Source organism: Camponotus vicinus, unplaced genomic scaffold (genome assembly GCF_025532165.1).
Source record: "Camponotus vicinus isolate PSW18456_S1 unplaced genomic scaffold, iyCamVici1.0 SCAF_3, whole genome shotgun sequence".
Lineage (NCBI taxonomy): Eukaryota > Metazoa > Arthropoda > Insecta > Hymenoptera > Formicidae > Camponotus > Camponotus vicinus.
Genome location: NW_028141967.1, coordinates 6,564,217 through 6,590,522, shown reverse-complemented (window position 1 = coordinate 6,590,522; position 26,306 = coordinate 6,564,217). Strand labels below are relative to the sequence as shown.

Here is a 26,306-nt window from a genome sequence, read left to right as displayed (position 1 = left end):
ACATTCTTTTTAACCGTTTTTCACGAAATAGATTTTCAATTATTTCATCTGATCTGATGAATCACGTAGGTATCGTTACAGAAATCATAATTTCACTAAAACTTAACTTTTTCGAAAGGCGCTTAAAATAAACGTACAAGTAAAAATAAAATCTAAATTTTTACTAACTTTGTCGTAAAATAATTCAAGAATCCAGCATACTAACCAGACTAGAACATTCGATATACGCGCCTGGAGCAAGAGTGTTCTGTGAAAGCGTGGTACCGCGCCGCATGCATGATTTTCATCATTTTTCGCCATGAAGTACCTCTACGAAAAATTTGGAAAAAATAGATGTTAAAGCAGACATTTTAAGATTAAAAAAAAAAAAAAATTGGAGGTGTATCTCAAAAACATAACCTCAAAAAAAATTTTGAAAAATTCAAAAATTTTTTTTACTCGTATTTTTGGTCAGAATTTTTTTTTTAATTTATTCTTAAAATAGTCTTGTTGATGTTCATAACATATATTTTTTTCATCAAAATCGGTTCAGTCGTTTTCGAGAAAAATCACTTTTTTGATTTTGCTTTCTCTCTCCATAACTCCTACAAAAATGCAATTTTAAGGTTGATATTTACAGGATTTTTTAGACACAGATGCCAATCTATGATGCCAATCTCGACTTGATACGGGCGGGGGCAACTTTTACATGCTTATCCCCCTAGGCCCTTTGTAAAACTGGAAAAAGACACCAGGCTCGAATCGTCTTGGCCTTGCCATATGTTGTCAAGGTCACTGTCCTGAGTAACATTCAAAAGATTTTAGCCGTCGCTCGTTGTTTATTAAAAAGTTATTAAAAGTTATTAAAAGCGTATATACAACATGCGATTATACGAATCCCCACGCAATGTTGGTTTGACTTCTAAGAAGGTCAAGGTTATTTTAACTTTCTATGTAAAGCGAGGTCCACCCCACACCACCTCTGAGTCAGCGCGAAACAAGGGATTTCGCGCTGACTCAGAGGTAGTGTGGAGTGGACCTCGCTTTGCATGGAAAGTTGTAAACCCATGTGGAACCATACAATAATAGATCTCGTTTCGCATAAAAAGTTGCAAACCTGTGTGGAACTGTACAATAATAGATCTCGTTTCGCGCTGATTCAGGGGTGGTGTGGGGTGGACCTCGCTTCACATGGAAAGTTGTAAACCCACGTGGAACCATACAATAATAGACCTCGTTTCGCACTGACTCAGGGGTGGTGTGGGGTGGACCTCGCTTTGCATAGAAAGTTAAAATAATCTTGACCTTCTTAGAAGTCAAATCAACATTGCTTAGGAATTCATATAGACACATTGCATGTAATTCCTGGAAATTCTTTTGTTAATAACTTTTTAATAAACAATGAGCGACGGCTAAAATCTTTTGGATGTTACTTAGGGCAGTGACCTTGACAACATATGTCAAGGTCAAGATAATCAAGGCGAGCTCCCTTCATTGAAATATTTACCAGTATTATTTAGGCAACATTAAAGTCGATGTAAAAATACACTCTACTTTGCTAAAATTTCTTTTCTGACTGCACTGATAGTAGAAAGATATAAAACACATTTAGATTATTTTAATCTAACTATTTTCATTTTAATTTAACTATTTTAATCAATTTTATGACATAATTTGTTTGTTTTATGACAGAATTGTATGTTTCTCATATCTAATATTCTCTAGTAACTCTAATATATTTTTATATTTAGAAGATTCTTTCAAACTTATTTTACTCTATTTTACTATTTTATTATTATAAATTACATGAAGTCTCCCTATTTCATCTTATTTATTATAAAATTTATTATTTATTATTAAAAAAATTATTTACTCTAGAAAAAACCTTACAAAGGTAAAAAAATACGCCAAGTACATAAAAAATATTCTTCCTTGTATGCATCTTTAATAAAAAAATTCCTTAAAAATAATTTACAATTTTCCTTCAAAAAATCATTTTTCTAAAAAACAAAACCTCAACAAATAATTTTTATAAAAAAATATTAAAAAATAAAATATCAAAACTAAATATGAAATCAGTAATTACTATTAGCCAAGTACTTACAAGCAATTTCTAAATTTGATATAATATTTGCCATGAAATATCAATTTTATACTGTAAAAGTATTATACATAAATTCTCCCTAAGAAATTAAAACGCATTTTATATTTATTCAGAGAGAATTGATTTTTGAAGTATTTAATGAGAATTAGGATTCTTTTAATTCTTAAAATATTTTTTATATAATTGTTTGTATATAATTTAAAAAAAAAGTTTTACTCAAGTTTTAAATCGCACAGTCTTTAAATCAAAGTAAATTATGAAAATTTGGCCCTATCACTTTCTTCAGAATTATGATACAGCTTCAATACGCGTCGGAGAATCAGAATTTTATATGTCTCTAGAAATATTGTTCGCTATAATGCTCGGAAGAATAGATTCAGTTTTATTTGTAAAATTATTATTCTCTAATGATTTCATCATTATTTTTCGCAGAAAGTAGGGAATCATGTGTAGACGTTGCTAACAGTGATCTACCTACAAACGAACTTAAATGAGTTGTTACAAATTGTCAGCTCTCATTAGGCGAGATTTATTTTTTAATAAAATATGTTTAATATCGTTCATTTTGGACTCTACAGCTGATAAACTTTCATTTATTTTCCCATAGCAGAAGATAGAAATCATTATACCTGAATATAATGGAAAATATGGGAGAAACGTTCTTAATTTGTCACTAAATTGAGGAATATAATATGGATTTGCCATATCACATTTTATTATGATTTCTTTAAGCGTTTTGCGACATTCTTGAACGAGATTGTTTGACCATGACCCGACATTACAATCTTTTATTTCAATGTCTAATTCTTTATTTTTTACATCCTTATCATTTTTATCATCTTTATTTTTTTCACTTTCTAGTAACACATCTTCGATGCCTTTTATGTGATGTGTTATGATAATACGAGTAGATTCTGCTGGCAAATTATTTCCATCGTTATCCTTTCCAATTTCTTCACTAAGGAATATTATAAGGATACATCTTGCTAATTCACCGAATTGAGCAAAATTTGTCTGCTTTGTTAATAAGGCTATGGCTCGTATATAAAATTTTTTTACTGCAGGATTTAATTTCGAGAAGAATTTTCATCTAGATACCATATGCATGTAGTGACCAATATCGAGACGTATAAAGCACTTTGGCTTTTCTACAGTATCTTGTTTTAAAATTAAAGTAAAACAAATTGTTAAATAATGTTTTACATTTAAATATTGGCCAAATGCTTTTGCAATAGCATTGAGTAACGCCATATCCAAATCGCATATGACTGATCGCGGAATTGGAAAATCTGGTTTTCAAATTGATCCTATACGCAAAAATTCACTTAGCCAATGTTGTATTGCATTTACATTTTGTACTGTGCTCAACATCTGAAAGACTGGCATTTTATAATTGGAAGTATTCGTGACAGCCTGATATAAATATATGTAGGATAATAGCTCCTCATTTTGTAATTTAAATTTTTTTATTAAACCATTCACAATTATCTTAAAATATATCTCATAATATATCTCAATTTATTGAACCAATCACATCAATGTAGAGTATGTCATGATATTCTAAATAAATAATTATTTGTCCCGATGTCCAATAATATATGAAAAATAGATCATATCCTATACAATGGATAGAACCTTCATAGTTATTATATATGAAAAATAGATCATATCCTATACAATGGATAGAACCTTCATAGTTATTATATTTGATATTTTGAAGATTGGTATATGCGTACGATCCTTTTACTTGCAAGTTTAAATCCTATCTCTCTTGTTTAGCTTTTCTCAAAGTGGAGGCTTTATACAAATGTGGTTCGGAATCGTACAAATTTATTAATTTCGTAACCTTTTGTCTTCGTCATGTTGTTTTTGATAATGTACTTACCGCGAGAAATTGCGATATCTCCTCTTTTTTCTCCATTCAGTGGACGTTTTGCTTGATGTTTGCATTAAAATTTCTTACACGACATTCCATTCGAACATCTGTATTATCTTTAGGTTTATTAATAATTTTACCAATTAAGTTAGATTTGCAATCTGGACAGTTTGTATATGTTGCATAAATGCCCGTTTGAGATATCTTGCATCGTTTAAACATAAATGCGCATGGTAATTTCGTAATTTTATATATTAATTCAAAAATTATGTTTGTCCATTATGTTTATGACGACGCAACGCAAATTATATAATTTCTTTGTACTCTGTTACTAGATTTATAAATTATTGATTCGCAATCTATATTATGCTATGCTTTTAAAGGAATAATGAGATCAAATTCTAAATCTTTTTCCGTAGATGACAAGTTAAACGATTCCTCATCATTATTATAGATAGATGTATCGATTATGGTATGGTTCGTAGGTACATCCAAATTATGATAACTGAAAAGTTTATCGTATCTGTTTTGTAATAGAATGATATAAATATATTTCGGGGATATTTCTTCTTCTAACAAAGAACTTAGTTCTTTATACAGGGTATATCTGAAATGATGCACTAAACTTTAGGAGCGTATTCTAGAGGTCAAAATAAGACTTTTTTCTCTTATGAACATAGGTCCAAATGAACCCCCCTCCGAGCTAAAATTCGAAAATGTGTGAAATTGACCAAACACCTGCAACGCAAATTTATTTATCTCTCAAGAGAGGGTGATAGGTAACGTCAAAACCTTTTTTTTTCTGAAATACAGCCAATTTTTAATTTTTTCCCCAAACTTTAGGGGCCTCTAGCTCGAAAAGAGGTTCATTTGCAGATTCATGTTCATAGGAAAAAAGTCTTATTTTGACTTCTAGAATACGCTCCTAAAGTTTAGTGCATCATTTCAGATACACCCTGTATATAACGGATTTTGGAGTAACTATTTTTCCGTTTTCATCCAAAATATTCCTATATTTTGGACATAATAAAAGTTTTTCTCGCATATCCACCGGTGCCATACTTGAAGTTATAAAATTGAGAAAACAGAATATAAAAAAAAAATACCTGAAAAAAATTTACTGTACAATAATTACATTAATTTATTAGGAGTATAACTAAGTTCCCGCAGCTTATAATTAGATGCAAACGTAGGTAAAGTTAGACATTTATCAATAAAATTGAGTGCGCAAAGATTCATTTTTTGTGAGAGATATTTTTTGAATTGATTTAAAATAGAACAAGATAAATTTCGACATGTACTTCTTCACTACTTTGATTTAAATAAAACTGCAGCTGAAGCTCATCGATTGATTTCTGAAACAGTCACGGTTGACCGCTACCAACAACAATTATATCGATTGAACGATGAATTGATGCAAAAAAGGCCAGTAATCGACGTAAAGTGATTTTTTTGCATGACAACGTGCGAGAACTCATGTTGCGAGAATCGTAAAAGAAACACTATTGCAGCTCAAATGCGAAGTTCTCCCGCACCGAGCCTATTCTCCAGACTTGGCCCCATCAGATTACCACTTTTTCGCGATCAATGCAACACGCGCTTATCGATACACACTTCTCCAATTACGAAGTCTAAAAATGGATCGGTCAATGGATTGCTTCAAGAAACAAGTCGCTCTATCGTCGCGGAATCCAACGTTTGCAAAAAAGATGAGAAAAAGTCATAGAAAACAATGGATTATATTTTGGTTAATATATTAATTCATTTTCTTATTGAGAAATAAATGCATTTTTCAAGTAAGAAAACGGCGGGAACTTAGTTATACACCTAATATAATGCTAATGGCAATTTAATTCATTAAATTCTACCATGATGTAGAAATAATTCTGTTTAGATCGTCCAAGACAAAACAATAAATCATATAGAAATATTCTATGATTTATTGTTTTGTTTTGGACGATCTAAAAAGAAATTTCTACACCATGATAGAATTTAATGAATTAAATTGGTACTAGAGTACTCTAGCTTTTCCAAAGATAGGGATGTATGTGGGAAGAGGGGTCAAGCGTGTTTATATATCATTCGGTCAACGGCAGAATCTGTGGCAACGGTATCGACGCATATCTTGTGAAGAGACTATTCACACACTCTTTAGCCCAACAAATATTATAATTGCTAGAAAACAATATTTGTGGATTAAGAAAATTATGTGAAGTGCAAGTGGCTGAATCAGGAATCGAACCCGAGTCTTTCGCTTTCCGGGCAACTGCTCTAAACCACTGAGCTATCCAGACCTCACGCTTAATGCTATTTAACACAATGATATGCGACTCTAGAGCGATGTGTGAGTCTCGCTCAATAGATGCAATGTCGATTGCCACGGAGAATCCCTGAAAGGTCGCTCGCTGGCCAAATAAGTACCGGTAAAGGTATTCGCGTGCACTTTCACTTTAGAACCTTCCTTCTTTTGAAAGATAAATTATGAGTTTTAGGACACTCTGTATAAAAAAAATTTGATAAGAATCAAAATTAATGCAACCACTTGCTGTGCGCATAATTGTATCGTTGAAGAGTTAATTTAAGAGCAATATATGGGAGATCAATAATATTTATTTGCAAATTATTTATATTTGCAATTCATATTTAGTAATCTCGGGAATGTTCGAAACTCATAACTTATGATAATTACTTTGTGAAAAGAAGTCTTTCACATATTCCAATGAAATTATATAGTAATATTATTCAACAAATTTTGCGAGAACCAATTATCGTATTTATAGCAGAATATTTTCTGCTTATGTAAGTTGTGCACATTGTTATGTTCTTACCTATGTAAATCAGTTCAAAATAGCCTTTTCATACTATTATCATAATTTATTAATTATAAGTTAGAGAAGAAAAAATATGTAACTGTTAATTGCAAATTATATTTATTTTTCTTAAAAATAACTGTTTTCTTTACACCAATTGATTCCTTTCATATACATTTTGTAAAAGTATTGAGATAAGATCATCGGAAAATGAATATTTTACAAAATATTTTATAATTTATGTAAAATTATGTTAACTTTAAAGTTTAAAGTATTTCGTAAGCAACATATATATTCAATATATTTCCATATTCAATTTATTTTACCCTTATAACTTTTTACAAGAAATGTTGTGAGAAATCGATTTATATAGACAAATTAAAGTGATTCTATTAAGAAAAATAGAAATGATCTTGGAAAAATCTCATGATCTTCATCTAAGATCAAACTAACTAGTATTATCTTATGTCTCTCTCGAATCACAAAATTTTTAAGGACAAAATTTTTAATTTGTAAGAAACATTTTTGATGGAAATCTTGATTTTCGAGAAATATTAATACATAATTTAAAATGAGACACCTTGTATGTTTTTTTAGACATATACATCACATACATACATAAACAATCATATGTACACCTGTTATATAAATTTACTAACAATAATATATAGTAACATAAAATATTATATTATTTTCAAACTTGTCTTTAAATATTGCAATTGACAATAATAATAATAATAACATGAAGACATGGAAATATCTACGTTAGTAGATATGGGCCACTATGGTGCGTCAAAACAAACCTCCACCACTCGGCCCCTGGCGCCGTGGGCGTGGCCAGGTGAAGTGGAGGGAGGCGTTCTGATTGGTGGAAACAATGCCCCACCTCCCGAAGTCTCGATTTTGATTGGCTTGCACCATAGTGGCCCAGAGTTTGATTGGCTTGCACCATAGTGGTCCAGAGTTTGATTGGCTCGCACCATAGTGGCCCAGAGCTGCGATTGGTCGACGCCGGCTGTGTCGCCGATTTATCAAATTTTTATTTCCCTACCTCCGCGGTACTAGACTCGAAGAAGCAATCCTCCTCCCACTCCAGCCCTGGCCCACCTGTATAGGGTTCCGAGTCAAATTCCCGTTACCTAGCCCTTAGTCGCTCTCGCTACGTCTTGGCAGAACGAACCCCCCCCACCTACCGACTTTCGGAAGGTAGCCGGCGGTATATGTCTCGAGGAAACAATCCTTACCTCCCCACTCCGTCTCGGGGCCCGCTATGGAATATCGAAACAAGCCCCCTCCGCTCGAACGGTTCATGACGCACTTTATCGGAAAAAGAGACAAAGCATCTCAGTAGGAGACAATAATTATTATAATTATTATAATTAGACTACATTGCACTACAGAGGTAAAAAGATGAACATGCGGATGATTGAACGCGAGACGGGGGTGTTATAAAGGAAGAAGGGAAAAGTTAAAAGTATTAAACACGAATTAAGATAAAAAATTTTCACATTTATTAATATACCCGCATACAATTCGTAGTACTTCGCAAAAATTTTTTTTATATCTTCTTACAATTAAACACGCTATTAATTAACATTATATTTTTCATGTTTTTTTTCGCGAAGAAAAATTTTATGAAATAATTCTACGATTAAATGATCGTTATATTTGCAATTTTCGGAAAAAAGACTAAGAAATCCATCGAGATCGTAACCGCTGCACATATAATATAAAAATACACAACTGTAGAGTCCGCAGGTTTGAGAGAAAAGCCCTTGTAGTTGTTCGGTATTCCATCGATAAATATTGGAATTTCGCCGGAGACGTAGGAAAAAACCCGGATACAAGGGCGGTATTCCGTAGCTATCGAAGTATGTCCCTGTACCGTCTTCGTCGAGGAAGAAAGCGATCCAGTGTTCTCCAGGGCGATTATGATTGTCCGTATTAGCGACGATGGCCGTCGACCTCGTCCACGCCATCGGCAATCTGTCGGCAGGATAGACTCCCACATGTTTGACATCTAGCTGACGCAATGCTTGCAGAATTTCGCGAGAGTCCATTTGTTTGCAGCGAAGACGAGCGAACAAGCGGTATTATTTGAATAATTTCTTTTGGTGGCTTGTTTTCGGGTTGTACAGCTAACGGATTTTCTGTTTGCGCGGGGCGGTTAATAGCCGCACGTTCGATTTTTTGCAGATTTTTCTTCTCTATTTTATTATTTGATTGTGCTTTAATATTTTCATTTTCATCGTCGTCGTCGTCGTCGCTTACTATCAAAATATCGGGAGAACTGCAAGTCGTTTGAGTAATGCTGTCTCCGTCGCTGCTGAAATTATTTTGCGCAACAATCCAGCTTTTTAATTTGTAAGCGTTGCGTAATGCACAATGAAAGATTCCGAATTTTCGAAATCCGTGATGTCCGCACTCTTCTTCTACCGTCAGATTTTTGAATGCCGGTGAGATGCCTTCCAAATTATATATATTTCTAGAAAGTAGATTCCTCAAATAACTCGCTTTCTCGTTTCCTCTAACATAAATGTGACGCACGCATCTTGTAATTTGCCGCAGTTGCGATGTAAAATATTTCGGATTAGTTTCGCCATCGAACCATTCAATGCCGTGATGATTTCTCGTGAGCCAGTTGTTTTCTTGTCTTATTTTTTCAGGTAATTCGGCAAACGAATGCGTCGGTATCATAATCCAATGATCGACGATTGGAGCGTCAATCGCTACAACAGCAACCTCCTTAGGGATAAACTTTTTCTTCGCATCGCGGAAACCCTGAATATCGACGACTATATCCATCTTACGAAAAAAACTTATGTGATTCGACGCGAGGCTCTATGTAAAACAACGACGCCGAGCGTGTCTCCAACGAAACTGAATATTTTTCGAAACGTTGCGCACTGATGTCGGAGTTTTGAGCGAAGTAGAGGGGGAACAATTTTAAGCGTCTATAAAAAATTTACCCCGAAAAATCGACGATGACCTGACGAGACGAGTCGATTTCTATGACATTATCGAATTCGGCATAGATAATACAATTAATCGTCTCGGAAAGTGCTCTTACGAATCGCACTTCTAATCGTAAACTACCATGTTTGACGAGATTCCAATGTCCAGCGCAATTAGCGGATAGATCGGGAGTAAGATCAAAAGCGAATAAAGTATATCCTTTGAAATAGTCGTCTCTGCTTATAGAATTTCCCTCGTTCAAAAAATGAATACCTGTTCCCGAGAAAAGCGTTTGATAAGCTTCGATGTAAAGCGGTTCCTCCTCGGAGAAAGCTGGTTGCAAAGGCCTACTGGGGATTTGCGTGCCATCGACGTACAGCGAGAAGAAATTTATTCCGTAGTTCTTGAAATTAAACGGATTTAATTTTCTGTCACCGTTAAACGCTTTATTACTAACGAAACCGACTATTACTCGCTTCGGTAATTGACCGAGTATTACATTATCTAACGATTCACCCATAACGCCGCTATGAATCGTGAATGTTTTAACCTCGACTCTCGTGAGCGGATACTTGGCTGTAACTTTACTCATCATTCTAGCATGCGCGAGTAACAAACCCGAGCTTATTTTCGCCCTTCTAACGAGCAAGGTAGCGTCGAGAATGTGAATTTTCGATGTTCCGCTACTTTCCATGAGACAGAACGAATCTTTCGAACGAACGAATCTCAACCGTACTTCTACACCGTTAATTAAAAATTTGTCTTGATTGAAAACGTCGCAATGGAGATGTCCTACGAGATCTAACGCCTTTCCTCCGGAAATGTAACGAGCGCGTCTCGCGAGAGCGGGATTGCCGGGATTTGTTTCCAACAGATCGTCCATGTGTCCGGGTGCATCCATGTCCCATAGACAGGAAGTTAGATGGGAAGTTTTTGCGGGTGAAGAATAATTTAACAACGCCTTTATGTACGCTCGGTACGCGTAAGCGTTGTTTGGAGGCGACACGAGCTTTTGATTGAAATACACGTCGATTTGATTGAAGATAGAATGAAGCAAATGATTTACAGGGCCTACGGCTATTCTTTCGGCGCTTGTTCCTGAAGCCTGTCTCGCGGAATCGGCGTTTGTTTCTACACGTAGACGAAGACTCAGCATGGTGTGCGTGAGATCTAAATATTCTTCTCCGTGTCCGGGGATGACGAATTCTATTGGCGAGTCGTCCGAGAGAGAGGTCACGGGTTTGTAATGAATCCATTGCGAATTTTCGATGCTAGTTTGCGTAGGTGGTAGAGAGAAGAGATCTAGTTCGCTCTTTAAACACTCGCTCGAATGCGTGTGAAGAAAAGACATATTTTTTTATCGCAAATTGCTCGCTGTCGTCCGTCGCTCGCCACCGTCGTTAAATTAGAATGCTCCGAATATAACCGCTTAAGAAAATATATCGGATACGGTACGTTTTTTACCGATTTTACGTCGTTTCGCAGACGTCTTAAGTCTTTTTTTCACAACCGTACGACTTTTCTTCTTCTTTTTATTTCTCTGCGCTTTTATACTCGTTCTTTTTTTCCCAACCGCTTTGATTTTCTTACTCGTCCGTCGTCGCTTGCGAGCCGATGTTATTGCGGATCGTGCGATGTGATTATCAAGCCCGACAAAAGGGAACTGAGCTACATGCATTTTCGCATCAGACTTATATCCCGAACCCTTCATTAGACTACTTATTTTTTCTTTGGCTTTTCTCTTGAGTTTGTCTCGCGATTCTTCAAAACGGTGTTTGGCCGCTACCTTAAATGGCGTATTGTTTTCGACGTCTTCGATTACATTAACGCCAGCCCGTAAAGCTTCTTTTCCCACAGCTCGCGCGGCTTTACCTAAATATGGTAGTACGCGTCTGAATAATCCCCCGAGAAAACTGCCGATTCCGTGACCGCGCTGATAGGGCGATCCGACGAAAACTCGCGGGATTCCGCCGCCGCGTCCGCCTCCGTTCTGTAATTCGTCGCGATATACCGAGTAATAGTCCATTAATAATAATAATAATAATGAACGGTCAAATGCGTTTTTCTCTTTCGCGGATTCCGTGTATTTTATAATATCTAATCGATACACCTAAAATGCAAAGTTACCGTCAGCGTTCCGAATTCGAATGGTATGCTCTTCCCCAGCTGATCTCTTATATCTATTTCGATCGTACGGAAACTCGTTCGCCGCAGCGCGATGTATTGCGCGGGCGAAAAATGCTTTATCTGAGTGGATGCAAACGGATAATCGTTTCGTGCATCGTGCGCGACTATTCGAAGAAGAGGCGATTGTACATCGCCCGTAATATAAGGTTCGCAAATGTCGCAGTAGACGAAAAGTTTGTCTGGAATACCTCGCAACAAACTAGCTGGTATGTCGGCTATTATATAGTCGTCACCCGTGAGTACAAAAGGAAATTTTGGAAAAGCAATGCTCGAAGAAGGAGGAATGTCAGGATTGTAGTAGATCGGTAGTAGATCGTTCGAACTTCCACAGCGTGAATCAAAACCGAGCATACGACAAAGCTTGTCGGAAAAATGCACATGATGTTCCATATCGCATTTCCTCTCTTTGCAGGAAAGTCTCATAACAACTTTACCACCAGCTTTTAATTCCCAAACGACATGGGCTTTTACGGGTTTGCACGCGTCATTCATTGTCTCTATAATATCGCGTACGCTCGAATAAACGCCTGGTGATACTTCGACATCCACATGAGAAAACGCATCGATGCTCTTATTAATATCGATAAATTTTATTGTTCCTTCTCCAGGGCGTATATGTAAAAGCTACACGGAAACTGGATCTCCGTGAGCGCTACTTCCCAACGACCGCTTAAGTCTATACGCTGAGGTAATTCGGTGGTGAAACACGTTGTTTTATTTTCCGGAAAGTAGCGCATGCTCTCTACTCGGCACTACTATTACTCGGGAGGATTATGTGAAATTCTTCCCCTCTCATTTTGATATTAAACTCGAGGCTGATATCCAAGAATCGAATTTAGAAGGATATCCTCGCCAACTAACTAGTAATTGTTTATTGTCGCCCCGTCCCTTGGTTTTTATCACGTGGTCTACGATAAATTCTCCCTCTCGTAAGTCTTTAATAACATGCGTTAATTCCTGCTCGTAAAAAATCCCGTCTATAACCTCGCCCTGTAAATCGCTTAGTTTGTATACAGGAGGTCTTCTCCATTCGAGAACGCGATGAATTCGAAATATTTCTTCACTCCATCCCGCCTCGTATCCTTTCTCAAACGCTGCTTTTGCTCTACTAATGCGTACGAGCTCGCCCGCTCTGTATTTACACTTTTGTTTGCGCCCGCGATTTTTTCTTCCTTCAGCATCTTCGGCATTGATATTCCAACGTCGATTCATATTTTCTCGCGCGATACGCGCATTTTCCAACGTAACGATCGCTGGTTGCATTTTAATGCTAGAATGACGAGTATGATTGTAAGCGTGAACAATATCCTGCAAAATATCGATATAACGGCGAGTATTTTTATGTGTAAAATAGCGCCACATCCTCTCCTTAAGTGTTTTATTGAAACGTTCGACTATAGCTGCTTTGATATCGGGATTTCGCGCTACACGAAATCGGATGTTTTTTTCTTTTAAGAATTTTTGTACAGCGCTCGCGATAAATTCTTTACCTTTGTCGGTTTGTAGGTAAACGGGTAAACGTTTTTTGTTTCTCGAGAATATGTTTTGAAAGGCCTTTATCACGCACGCCGAAGTTTTATCGCGCAAAGGTTCTACCCAAGCAAATTTGCTAAGTACATCGATAACCACCAGTAGATAGGAATATCCGTCGTTATAACTCTTAAGATTACGAAGATCGATTAAATCAGCCTCCCATAAATCATCGATATTTGTCACGTTATAATGTAAACGCGGAAATTTTCGTCGTACTGGACGATGCAGCGTGTACGCGTCTTGCGATTTAAGCCAGTCGACAACCTCCTTACGCGAGAAATTCGGCTTAGCCGCTCGTGATAAATTGACCGTCGCTGAATAACCCGCGTAGTGCGAAGGATCGTAATATAATTTTTCGAGTTCCATTTTATTAGAATTTGCTCCAACCGAATAAACCTCTTGCTTTCTTCGTCGGGGAATTCTCGTCCTTACTTGCTAATGTTTTATCGGCCTCATCCTCATCCTCATCGGCAGATATAAATACCGTATCTCCTTCGGATACAACTGTCTCGTTTAACCTGCTGCGTGAACGACGAGTTTTCGGAGTGGAAGTAACAGCTGCTAATTCGCTGCTTTTAATACGACGAGCTATTTTGCCTACGTGTAAAAAACTACGATTTCCTATGAGACTGGAAGGTGTGTTTATGTCCTGCAGTAATCGCGCAAACTGAACTCTTCCGATTGCTTTTACTGTTTTTCTCTCGCGTATCGCGTCATTTATGAGATCGCTAATATTCGAACCCGTTACAACCGCACCGTTTATAGTCACGAGTCCTTGTCTATCCCAACCGATCTTTGACGACGGAGCATCGAGTAAATATTTCAATAGCGTGTGAGCTTTGTAGCGATAAGTTTTCGGCACACTTTCGATTATATTTTTAATCATTTCCGCCGATTGATCGCGTTTTTTTCCGAAACTATTAGCGTCACCTCCTCCTCCATCTTCAACGCTACTAATTAAAGTACGCGTAAATTCTTCGGTATCGTCATCTTCCAAGTACATGTCCTCGTCTTGCTCAGTTTTATCATCGGCGTCGCCGTTTAAAGCCCCACGCGAATCTTTGCGAAAACGCTTTTTTGCATCCCGAACAAAGTAAAGATAACGTTGAAGTACTTCTTTATACATTTTCCATCTTTCACCCTCGTCGGCGGGAGTCGAGAGATTGAGAATACGACACATCTCCGCATCGAGTCGCGATAAAGGGGTTCCCGGTGTCCGTACAGATTTATTATTATCATTTTCCGTATTATTAACATTTTCCGACTGTTGATTTTGCTGCTGCTGCTGCTGCATTCGTTGCATTTTTTCGAGATTTTCCGTAGAAATTAAAACCATTTTTTTAGCCTTTTCCATTTTTAATACTTTTCCAAATATTATTATTTTTCCTCACAAAGAATATAAAGAATTGTATTTCTTTTCACTCGCCGATAATCCGTGATAATAAAGCTCCGAGTATAGGACCGATAATATAGAGTAAAAATCCTCCGCGTTGTACCAATAGTTTTCTTTTAGTCTTCAAATTACCCCGCTTTGCCGCGATGCGCCGTAAAGTCGTTTTATGCTTGGACAAGCGCTTTTTTTCGCTAGATTCGAGCGGTACGTTACCTTCGAGCGTATTGAAAATACACTCCTGAATACACTTTACAAATTTATTGTCGGCATCGCGTAAGAACGCCGCTCTTTGATTTTTTTTCAAATAGCATAGAGTTTTTAAGAGACACAGGTTCCTCTCTCCGATGCAACGTTTTGCAGTCTTTATTGCGCTATTCGATAAATTTATCCTCGATGTCGCTGTCGATGATGTTTTGTTAGGGTCTGCTTTTTTCACCATTGCGTCGTAATCGCACAACTACAACTCGCGGCTGCGAATACCTTTCTTTTATACGCTTCCGGCTCTAATGACAGATTTACGTGGTATGTAGACGTAATGTAGAGTATCCTCCGGAAAGATACACGTGCGAAATCGGTATTCGTCTGGAGTCGATTGTTTCAAATCGAGCAATAAATATCCATTCGGCTTCGAGGTAGCGTCGTAGTACGCTTCTTCCATAAATTTTGGATCGTCGGGATATACCTGACGCGCTAAATGACGAATTTGCGCACGATCGCGCGGATTTTTGAAAACTACTATATAATTCGCGTTGAGAGATATGTCGCGCTGTCCACGTCCCTGATGGAAAAGATTTTGCGAAATGAGTATAACGCTGAGATTCTTATGATGACTTCCTTTCGTAAATAGATCCACGATAGCGTCGCACGAAGACGATTCCCTCATAAGATCGTCGATTATCACCAATTTCGGAGAAAGCGCATCGTTAGAATAATCCTCCGGACGCGGTAACCCTTCGCGAAATTCGATTATATTTTTCCTCGATTTTATTAAAGCATTATCGCTATATTTGCTCTCGCTTTTCTCTTCTTCTCTCTCTCCCGTGTCGCAATGTAAGCACTGATACGCATCTTGCCACTCGGCGTAATAAAATAAAACTCTCTCGAATCGGACATCGGACATGCGGGATAAATGTCGAAGAAATGTTTTCACGAAAATTGTTTTCCCGCATCCCGTAGGACCGCAGACGATCGACGTCCAAGGATGTTTCCAGCGCACGTCCATTACACAAAATAATCGATTTCGCGTTTAGGAACAATCTCATAAATAAAAAAGTAAACGACGATATTTAACAACAATAATCTAAGAAAGAAAAAAATGCGCATGCTCCTCGAATATTATACAGGAATGTAAGAAGAAAATAAGCTTATTCGCGTGGGGCCCCATCCGCGCCGGCCACGTGCTCGCGCTAGCGTTCTCTGTTACGCGTGCGAGCGGAAAGCACCGCTGATTAGATGATACACGACGCGCGACCGCGAGTAAGCGTATTCGCGCGAGGGTAGGCTCGCATCGGCGACTTTCGCGAGCACCAACGCTAATGAGCTTATAATTGATTCTCCATATACGCTTATAGTAAAAATAAAATGCTTAAATTCTGGAAAATATATTTTAAATCGATGTATCGCCTAAATTACAAAATACCTGTACATACTCGTATTTTATGAATCAACCGATAGCTGACTCAGACAAACACTATCCCCCCGTGATATAATAATAATATCTAGAGATTCTTAAAACCCTAAACACACGTTAAAAAACTAGAGACATTCAATAAAATAATCTCATCTTAAGATAACCGTCAATGGTTTTCATTTTAAAATAACCCCGCTATATTTGCAATAGTGATTAAGAAAACAATTCTGTTTCCAAATAATTTAGGAAGATATGGAAAATCTTTCTCACCTTGAATCTACCCTAGCGAAACCCTCATCCTAAATCCTCAACCTATTTTTTTCTCATGCTGAAACAGCATATATACCGTATCGACTAAGAAATCTGATAAGATTTCACATTTTTTTTTAAATTAAACATTCAGATATACCCCCGCCCGTAATATCTATAAATTTATCATTCGAATCTTCCTTAATAAAACATCCCCTAAATATTTTTCCCGTGGTGAATCACTCGAGATATAGCTTAGAGAAAATTTTTAGAAGTTTCTAGAAACGTTTATAGAAGTTTCTCGGTATTTTTCTTTGATTATTGTAAAATATTTTGTTTGAATACGCATTTATGCTCACTTCTGCCCATATTATTTCCCCCCACTCTTTTTGCTTAGATTTTTTTTTAGGTGGGAGAAGCAGTAATATAAGCGCGAGGACAAACCGTGTATTCATTCGAATTTCGTCGTTAACAGAAGTTAAGTCTCGAGCGAAGAAGAAAAATTCTACGCAAATACGCTAACGTTGTTGTTGTGATTATTTTTTGCACAGTACATTTTTCGAGTTTGTTTCGAGTGGTTAATAGTAATGGCTGGAACGACCGAAATAGCCAGTTTTGTGAAATCCTCGCATGTTTGCGATATTAAGGAGCCGGGAAATGGAGACAATAAAATCGGCAACGGTGGAAGAAACCGACATTTGTTGCTATCAACAACATACGGACTTAATTCATCCTTCACTAAGAAGATACAAGTGGGATTGCAATCGACGAAGGAAGACTGTTTTGTTCCAATTGTTAAATTAACGAGCAATAATGCCGATGGGATTTGTCTCGACTCCGACACGTGGCAGCAATTTCAATCCTGCATGGAACATATGAGACAGTATTTGAACGACGATCAAAAAAGAACGGGAGGAATAAATCCGATTATTATTAACAATATCACCATCAACTTTACCAGCGCTTATGGCTCGAGGGCTATTCTAGTGGCATACAAGGAAACCAACGAATATTCCGCGAGTAATGTCGAGAAGGAAGAACAACCTCCGTCGAAGAAACGAAAAACTTATAACACCGCTATCGTGATGCAGAAAGTTACTTTCCTCGGCTTGGAAAATATTATAAAATGCATAGATACGCATTTGTCGCAATTAATTAATATCGTTGATACTGTCAATACATGTGCTAACTATATAATAAACGAAATAGAATTAAAACTTCCCTCATCGTACATAGATTGCGAAATTATAAAACTCACAATTAAAGGAAATTATGAACAAATCGAACAAAGTGTTCGAACTCAAATTAATAATTTAACATTTTTAGATGTATATTTCAGCATTATATTTGTAGAGATACTTTCGCTTAAATTTAATGAAATTTCTCGTGCGATTTTACAAAAACGAAAATTTTATGAAAACCAATAAATAAATGTACATCGATAAAATATAATAAATAACATAACAAGTTTTTCTTAAAAAAAAAATTCACAGAGTACTTTTTACTACGTTTTCAACATATTTCCCGATATCTCCTTCTGTCCTTTACTGCAAACACGCAGCAACACGTCGTGTATTATTATTATTATTAGCATTAAACGTGTATTTTTTCTTATAAAGAAACAAATAATTTTAAAAATTTATTATATTCGAGCAATAGCTATGGTCGGCGCAAAATAAAAATCTTTGACAAATAAAATAATTACAAATTTTTTTTATTACGCCTAGTTTTTAAGAAATCATATGCGTAAACCATTACTTAATTAAGGTAATTAGCAAAATGTTTAGCGTCAGTTGCTTTCTCGAAAAACAAAATAAGAAATGAAATAGATTATTCGCGCTACGGTGAAAAATATAATTACAATACGGTATATACGACTACAAGAAATTTCAAACTTCTACATTTTTTATGGACTTCTCCGTGCGCTGATAAAGGTTTGTTTGATTTTCCTTTTTGAGTGGGGAGGAAAATATATAAAATGGACAACGCTTAACCGAATATAAGCATTTTCGAGATTTTCTTTGCCCGAGGAAACTTGTACGATTTTCACTCGCGTGTTATTCCTTTAAGAAAAAAAATGGCGTGTAATAAAAATTTGATATCGAGTTGTGCAAAGTTGGCTGCGAGTTTATCTCCAAAGATAAATTCCGCGAGCTACATTTCCAAATTAACGGAAACAAGTGAACATAATTACAGCGTATTTTCGAATTTCGCGTGTGCCTGCTCCGATACATTGCTTGCAATTTTATATAAATTGGGGCATTTCGGCGGCGACGCGAAATTACTAAATATTGCCGGCGAAATAATTAGTGCACGAAGAGCCTTGAGCGAAGATAAAAAATATGAAGAAGAGGAAGATGTAGGTAGACATATAACCTACCTACTTCAAAACTACAGTAGGATCCAGTCGACGGGTAATTATTTTACTTATTTTATTTATTTTTGCTTTCAAAGAAAAAATACGAAAAATCGCGATTATAAAGTTAAATATTTAATTACTAATTAATCACAGGAAACAATAATCTCGCGAGAACAGCGATAGTGCGACCTTCACGTAGACGCCGCGCAGAGAAAGAACCCGAGGCAGGTCCTTCGCGTAAGTTTTGCACGTAATGAAAACGAGTGCTAATTTTTCTCGGATAGAATGTTCGGTAGTAATAAAAATAATCAATACTAATAAAAAATATTCTACATTTCAGGAAGACCGCGATTACTCGAGGAAAATCCGGCGATTCCCGTTGTCGTTCTTGACGACGACGACGACGACGAGGAAAACATGAACGCTGACGACATCACATATGCAATCAGTAGCCCTGATAGCGAAGTGTTCTCGCCGGGTAAAGATGATGATTATGTAAAAAATAGGCTAAAACGAAAATTCAAATATAAAAATAATTTTAGAACTGTTTTAAATTTTGTTTCTATAATATTAAATATTCGAATCTTGAAATATTATTAGAATTTCCGCGAGAGATGGAGGAGCGCGGGAGAGTGGAGATTAACGAAGAAGAGCCAGAAGAAAGTGGGGAAGAAGAAGAAGTGCAGGAAGAGGAAGAAGTGATAGTGCTGGAAGAAGAAGAAGAAGAAGAAGAAGAGACTGTGAGAGAGGAAGAAGAGGAAAATATATACGCTCCCTCCAGAGAAGGTAACTTTAATAATTTATTTCTCGATATATTTTTATGCTCGAATTTAATCCAAATTCTTAATTTTTCTTTAGAAACTCGTCGCTGGGGGGATTAGCTATTCCCCAGAATATTAGTAGCGGAATAAAAAACAACAAATATTGCTAAAAAGGTGAGATTATTTCGTTGTATTATAATATTTATAGTACGGATTACATTCGAGTATAAAAATATTAAAATAATAAAAATAACAAAAATAGTATTTATAATTTATACGGTTTTTTAACAGTACAATACGGAGGTGGTGTTGACGGCCAACAAAATTCTGCGCTCTCCCACACCAATGAGGAAGAAGAAGCGGAAGAGGATGAGACTGAGGGGGAGGTAGCCGAGTTACCCCGCTCGGAAAATATTTCATCCGAGACCGAGGAGGGTGAAGAGGACGAGGAGGAGGAGCATGAGTACCAGCAGCAACAGCAACAACAACAACAGCAACAACAACAACAGCAACATCAGCAGCAGCAGCAACAACTTCACCAACAGGTCGGAAATAATAATTTTAATTTTGTAAATTTAATATCGGAAAATGCGCGACAATTTAGAAGATTCCGGGTAATCGGTAGAGAAGCGAGTTTCGCGATACGTCCGTTGACTGAAGGCAACGATATATATCACTCGTTAGAAAACGCGTATCGCGAAATTCACGCGTATGCGTTAAATTCATGTGAACCGGGCGATTACGTAGGATTACACAGTTCCACAAAAAAAATGAAAAAAATACCTCCGGGATCTGAGTAGGTGTACTATATGTTTTTGGGGTCGCTGAATCCGAATCCGATGTCCATTTAACTCCATGTCATCAGGATTTTTCATAACCTCAAAAAAACTGCTCAATAACGGCATATCTCAATAACTCCTGCTCTATAACCCCATGAACACTTAAAACCATGAAAAATAAAACCCCAAACACCTCAATCCTTTAACATCTTCCCCCCACAACCCCACAACTTCATAACCTCATAACCCCATAACCCCATAGCCCGATAACCCAGAGAATTAGTGATAACGACACTTGTGAGCATCTTAGCCTTGACGTTCGGTGTCTGCGGGCCAGATGTAGTACTTGAGATTGAAATCACATTCTCATCGACCCCACAACTCCTTAATCCTATAATTCCACAACCCCATAACTGCGAAATCTAAGGAGAATACAGCTCAAGTTAACTTTAAATTTGCAATCATTTCTTTCATACATCACATAAACCGGGAACCAACAAACGCAGTGAGAATGTCGGTTTGGTGTAAAAAGATCACAATTTGGGGTCCATTTAAAAATAGTACTGCTTCGTAGTCCAGGCAAGAAGGGTATTACTCCTAATGAAATATCTCCAAAGTGTGAGGCAAGGGGACACACTGTAATAAAGCACCCCAAAAAGTGTGAGGCAAGGGGACACACTCTAATGAAGCACCCCGAAGGGAACAAAAGCCTTCTACGTCCTCGTCGTTGTTCCTGGGTTCGGCAAAATGTAGGCACCACGAATATAAGATTTGAATTCGCATTCGAAGTCTAAATTACCACATCTGGCCCTCAGACACCGAGCGTCAGGGCTGTAATGCTCACAAGTGTCGTTATCACCAATTTTTTGGGTTATGGGGTTTTGGGGTCATGAGGTCATGGGGTTGAGGTGTTGTGGAGTCGATGAGAATGTGGTGTCAAGTCTCAAGTATCACTTCTGGCTCGTAGACACCGAGTTTCATGGCTGAGATGCTCACAAGTGTCGTTTTCACTAATTCTTTTGGTTGTGAGATTATGGGGTTATGGGGTTGAGGTGTTGTAGAATCGATAAAAATGTAGTTTCAAGTCTCAGGTACCACGTTTGGCCTGCAGACACCGAGCGTCAGGGCTGAGACGCTCACAAGTGTCGTTTTCACTAATTTTCTGGGCTATGGGGTTATGGGGTTATGAGGTTATGAAGTTGTGGGGTTGTGGGGGGAAGATGTTAAAGGATTGAGGTGTTTGGGGTTTTATTTTTCATGGTTTTAAGTGTTCATGGGGTTATAGAGCAGGAGTTATTGAGATATGCCGTTATTGAGCAGTTTTTTTGAGGTTATGAAAAATCCTGATGACATGGAGTTAAATGGACATCGGATTCGGATTCAGCGACCCCAAAAACATATAGTACACCTACTCAGACCCCGGAGGTATTTTTTTCATTTTTTTTTGTGGAACTGTGTTATCGTTTGATTCGCCGAATTTATCGCATGGTCCTGCGGGTATATCTTTTCGTCCGGCGCGTGATTTGAGTTACGAGGACATTTGGAGACTTGTGAGTTCGTTAGCACAGAGCGCCGGTGGTCTCGATATCGCCGACCAATTTAACATACGGGTTTATAATGTCTCGATGCCTTCGGGTCGCGGTCGCGTCACGTTAACACGGGAGGATGTCGCGAAACGTTCGATAGTCGAAATTAATAATTCCGATAACCTGTGCTTCCCTCGAGCTCTCGTAGTAGCTCAAACTTATAGCGAGCGCGGCAATATCCGTACGGGTGAGCTGCATGAGAAATGGAACGCGATAAGATATCAGCATTCTTCGTTACAACGCGAATGTGCATTGCAATTAACGAGAAATGCCGGTGTCGTAATACCGGAAGAGGGTTGTGGAATTCGTGAAATCGAACGTTTCCAGCGTTATTTCGCCGCCGACAATATCGCGATTATTGTGTATAATTTTAATACTTTCGGTCGCGGCGAAAAACCGATGTATGACGGTGCCGAAATACTCGCTTCTCTCGGACGCGAATCCTCGCGGCGATTAAATATCATGTATTACGAGGATTCGCGACATTATAATCCTATTTTAAATTTAAAAGCCGCCGCTGGTACTCGCGATTATTGCGTAGCGTGTAATGTAGGCTTCCGAAACGATAGACCCAATAGTCACCGGTGCTTAAATAAATGCCCGCGATGCTTATCCGCACCACCGTGCGATTCCACTTACGCCGAAATAAAATGCGACGCGTGCAATCGGCTATTTTACGGTGCAAGGTGTTTCGAGCGTCATCGTAGCGAGAAATCGTACGACGGTAGAACACGCGCTAATGTTTGTAGCATCGTGCGATTTTGCGATAGTTGCGGGCGTAACGTTAAATCGAATTTAAAACACGAATGCGGCGTTTCTTATTGCAAATTATGCCGTTCACAACAACCGCGCAATCATATGTGTTATATGCACCTCTTCGACAACGTGTCGATATTTCCTCTGCCGGGCCATCTTCATCAGCGATGGTACCGGATGAGGTAGATATATCTAGCACGAGAGAAGAAGAAGCACGGAACATATGTGATAACGCGGAAAAGAACGAACGTGCATATGAACGCGGAAAGGGACGTGTGGCTTTCGTATTTTACGATTTCGAAACGCGGCAGGACGAGACGGTCGAAGGAACGGGAAATATAAAAAAACATATTCCGACGCTATGCATCGCGCAACAGATTTGTGAAGCATGCGTGGGGGAAAATAACATGCCCGTGTGGTGCCGTTGGTGCGGAGTGCGAGAGTTCGTATTTCAACGCGATCCGGTTAAACAGTTTGTAGATTTCGTTACGCGTCCGGTAAAATATTTTAAACACATAATTTGTATAGCGCATAATGCGAAAGCGTTCGACGCGCAATTTATTTTGAAATATATCGTGGAAAATTGTAGGGATATTGAACCGAAAGTAATTTTAAACGGCACAAAAATTATTCTTTTAACCGCGGGACATACAAAATTCATCGATAGCGTTAATTATATGCCGATGCGCTTATCCGAATTACCTAAGGCTTTCGGGCTAAAGGATACTGAGGATAAGGGCATTTTTTCGCATTTATTTAATACTATCGAAAATCAAATGTACGTCGGACCGTTACCCGATGTACAATATTATTCTCCGGATAACATGAAATCGCAAGAGCGCGAACGCTTTCTCACATGGCATACCGAAATGAGGGAAAAAAATACCGTGTTCGACTTCCAACACGAGATAGTGCGCTATTGTCGTAACGATGTTGATATTCTTCGACGAGCGTGCGTAGCGTTTAGAAAAATTTTCCTAGATCGCGGAAATGTATGCCCGTTCGAGGAATGTACAACTATTGCTTCGACCTGCATGACGGTTTTCCGGAAAAACTTTTTGCAAGCCGATACGATAGGCATTATTCCTACGGGGGGATACAGATGCGCGAGCAATCATTCGCGTAAAGCCTTACAATGGCTGATATGGATGGAGCGCGAACTCGACCGCCGTATAAATCACGCGGGGCGTGCGCGGGAATATCGCACGATCGAGGGTACGCTCGTCGATGGTTATTTCGAAACGTCTGTTGCGGGAAAGACGCAGCGTCACGTGTTGCAATTTCACGGTTGCTTTTGGCACGGATGTCCAACTTGTTTCCCTGTAAATCGCGATAAAGCGCTTTCGTCGGGGGAGGATCGCGGAGATACATTAAATTCGCGATATGAACGAACTCTCGCAGTTTCATGGCGCCTTCGTCAGTGGGGATACATAGTGTCGGAAAAGTGGGAGTGCGCCTTCGACCAAGAAATGCGCGACAATCGCGTAATGTATGATTTTCTCGCGAACCATCCGATGGTAGAAACACCACCGCTCGATCCTCGCGACGCGTTTTTCGGTGGGCGTACGGGAAATATCGCAACTCAATACGAAGTCACAGGTACGGAGAAAATACGCTACGTCGACGTATGCTCATTATACCCGTTTGTATTGAAGACGGGCGCTTTTCCGATCGGTCATCCGGAAATTTACGTCGGCGATGAATGTAGCGCGTTAGTCGGAAGGTCACCGAATTATAGTTTCGACTCGCTCGAAGGCCTCATACGCTGTAGAGTACTCCCTCCTCGTGATTTATTTCACCCCGTACTTCCGCATCGCGTACGAGGAAAATTACTCTTCGCGTTATGTCGTAGTTGCTGCGAAACATTTTCTCAGACACCGTGCACTCATAATGATAGCGAGCGTGAATTCGAAGGTACCTGGGTAACCTGCGAATTACGCAAGGCCGTCGAGAAAGGTTATCTCGTAACGTCGGTAAGCGAAATTTGGCAATATAGAGTTAGCCAATACGATCGCGCGTCGCGGCAAGGTGGATTGTTCGCCGAATATATTAATACGTTTTTACAGCTTAAACAGGAAGCCAGTGGTTGGCCGAGCGAATGAGGGGAAAACGACGATGAGGCAAAAGAGCGATACTTGAGGGAATATGAAAAAACTGAGGGTATCGTTCTTGATAAGCGAAACATCGCGCGGAATCCTGGTTTACGCTCGGTTGCGAAACTATGCTTAAATTCATTCTGGGGAAAATTCGGCCAACGATCCAATTTGCCGACTACCGAAATCGTAAAAACACAACAACGTTTCGCGACATTACTAACGAGCGCCGAATACGAGATAACCGACATATTACCCGTGAATGACGAGGTAATGTATGTTTCGTGGCGACTGCGACAAGAGGCTCTCGTTCCCTCGCCGATAACAAACGTCGTGATAGCAGCGTATACGACTGCACTAGCGCGTTTAAAATTGTACGAGTACCTAGAACGTTTAGATCGTCGTGTATTATATTACGATACGGATTCGTGTATTTTTATAAGCACCGGTGATTCGAACGAATACATGCCGCCTACGGGAAATTTTCTAGGCGACATGACGGATGAACTCGAAAGCTACGGCCGCGGTAGCTATATCGAGGCGTTCGTGTCCGGGGGCCCGAAATTTTACGCCTACATCGTGCGAACACCGGAGGGTAATACTCACGAAACTTGTAAAGTTAAGGGTATTACTCTCAATTACGAGAACTCGCGACGAATTAATTTTAATGCTATAAAAAAGCTACTATTAGCGAGAGAAAAAGACACACAGGAAAACGAAGAAGAAGAAAATAACGAAACTTCGATAAATCTACGCTTTAATGCGATTCGACGTACGGCGTTTCATGAAATTGTTACGCGAAATGAAACAAAAATATGTGCGCCGGTATTAGTAAAGCGTAGATTTATCAATAGCAGATATTCGCTACCATACGGATATGTGTCGGTATAACAATATTCTTATTTCTTGGGTGACTTTTTCTTTTTTAAATAAAAGTCGCGCATTTTCCGATTTTATTTTAAAAAATAGAATTATAAATATTGTAAGTAGCATAAGAAAAATGTAAAATTTATAACAATATAAATATAATTCTTCTTTGTATATATTTCTGTATATTAATAATAAGCAAAAATTTTATTAAAAAATGGCTGGTTTTGAAAAATATTAATAAATGTAAAAATTTTTTATCTTAATTCGAGTTTAATACTTTTAACTTTTCCCTTCTTCCTTTATAACACCCCCGCCTCGCGTTCAATCATCCGCATGTTCATCTTTTTACCTCTGTAGTGCAATGTAGTCTAATTATAATAATTATA

At 38.2% G+C, this 26,306-nt stretch overlaps 2 protein-coding genes across 2 annotated transcripts; one reads left to right on the top strand and one right to left on the bottom strand.

The window, feature by feature from the left end:
- Positions 1-9,734: 9,734 nt before the first annotated feature.
- Positions 9,735-11,075, bottom strand: LOC145968352 (uncharacterized protein F54H12.2-like). Its single transcript, XM_083093737.1, has 2 exons — positions 10,178-11,075; positions 9,735-9,997 (listed from the first exon to the last, which is right to left on the bottom strand). Exons 1-2 carry the CDS (start codon positions 11,073-11,075, stop codon positions 9,735-9,737), a joined length of 1,161 nt encoding a protein of 386 aa, XP_082949863.1.
- An 11,956-nt stretch (positions 11,076-23,031) lies between these two features.
- LOC145968351 (uncharacterized) lies at positions 23,032-25,941 on the top strand. Its single transcript, XM_083093736.1, has 2 exons — positions 23,032-24,930; positions 25,135-25,941. Exons 1-2 carry the CDS (start codon positions 23,032-23,034, stop codon positions 25,939-25,941), a joined length of 2,706 nt encoding a protein of 901 aa, XP_082949862.1.
- Positions 25,942-26,306: the final 365 nt, after the last annotated feature.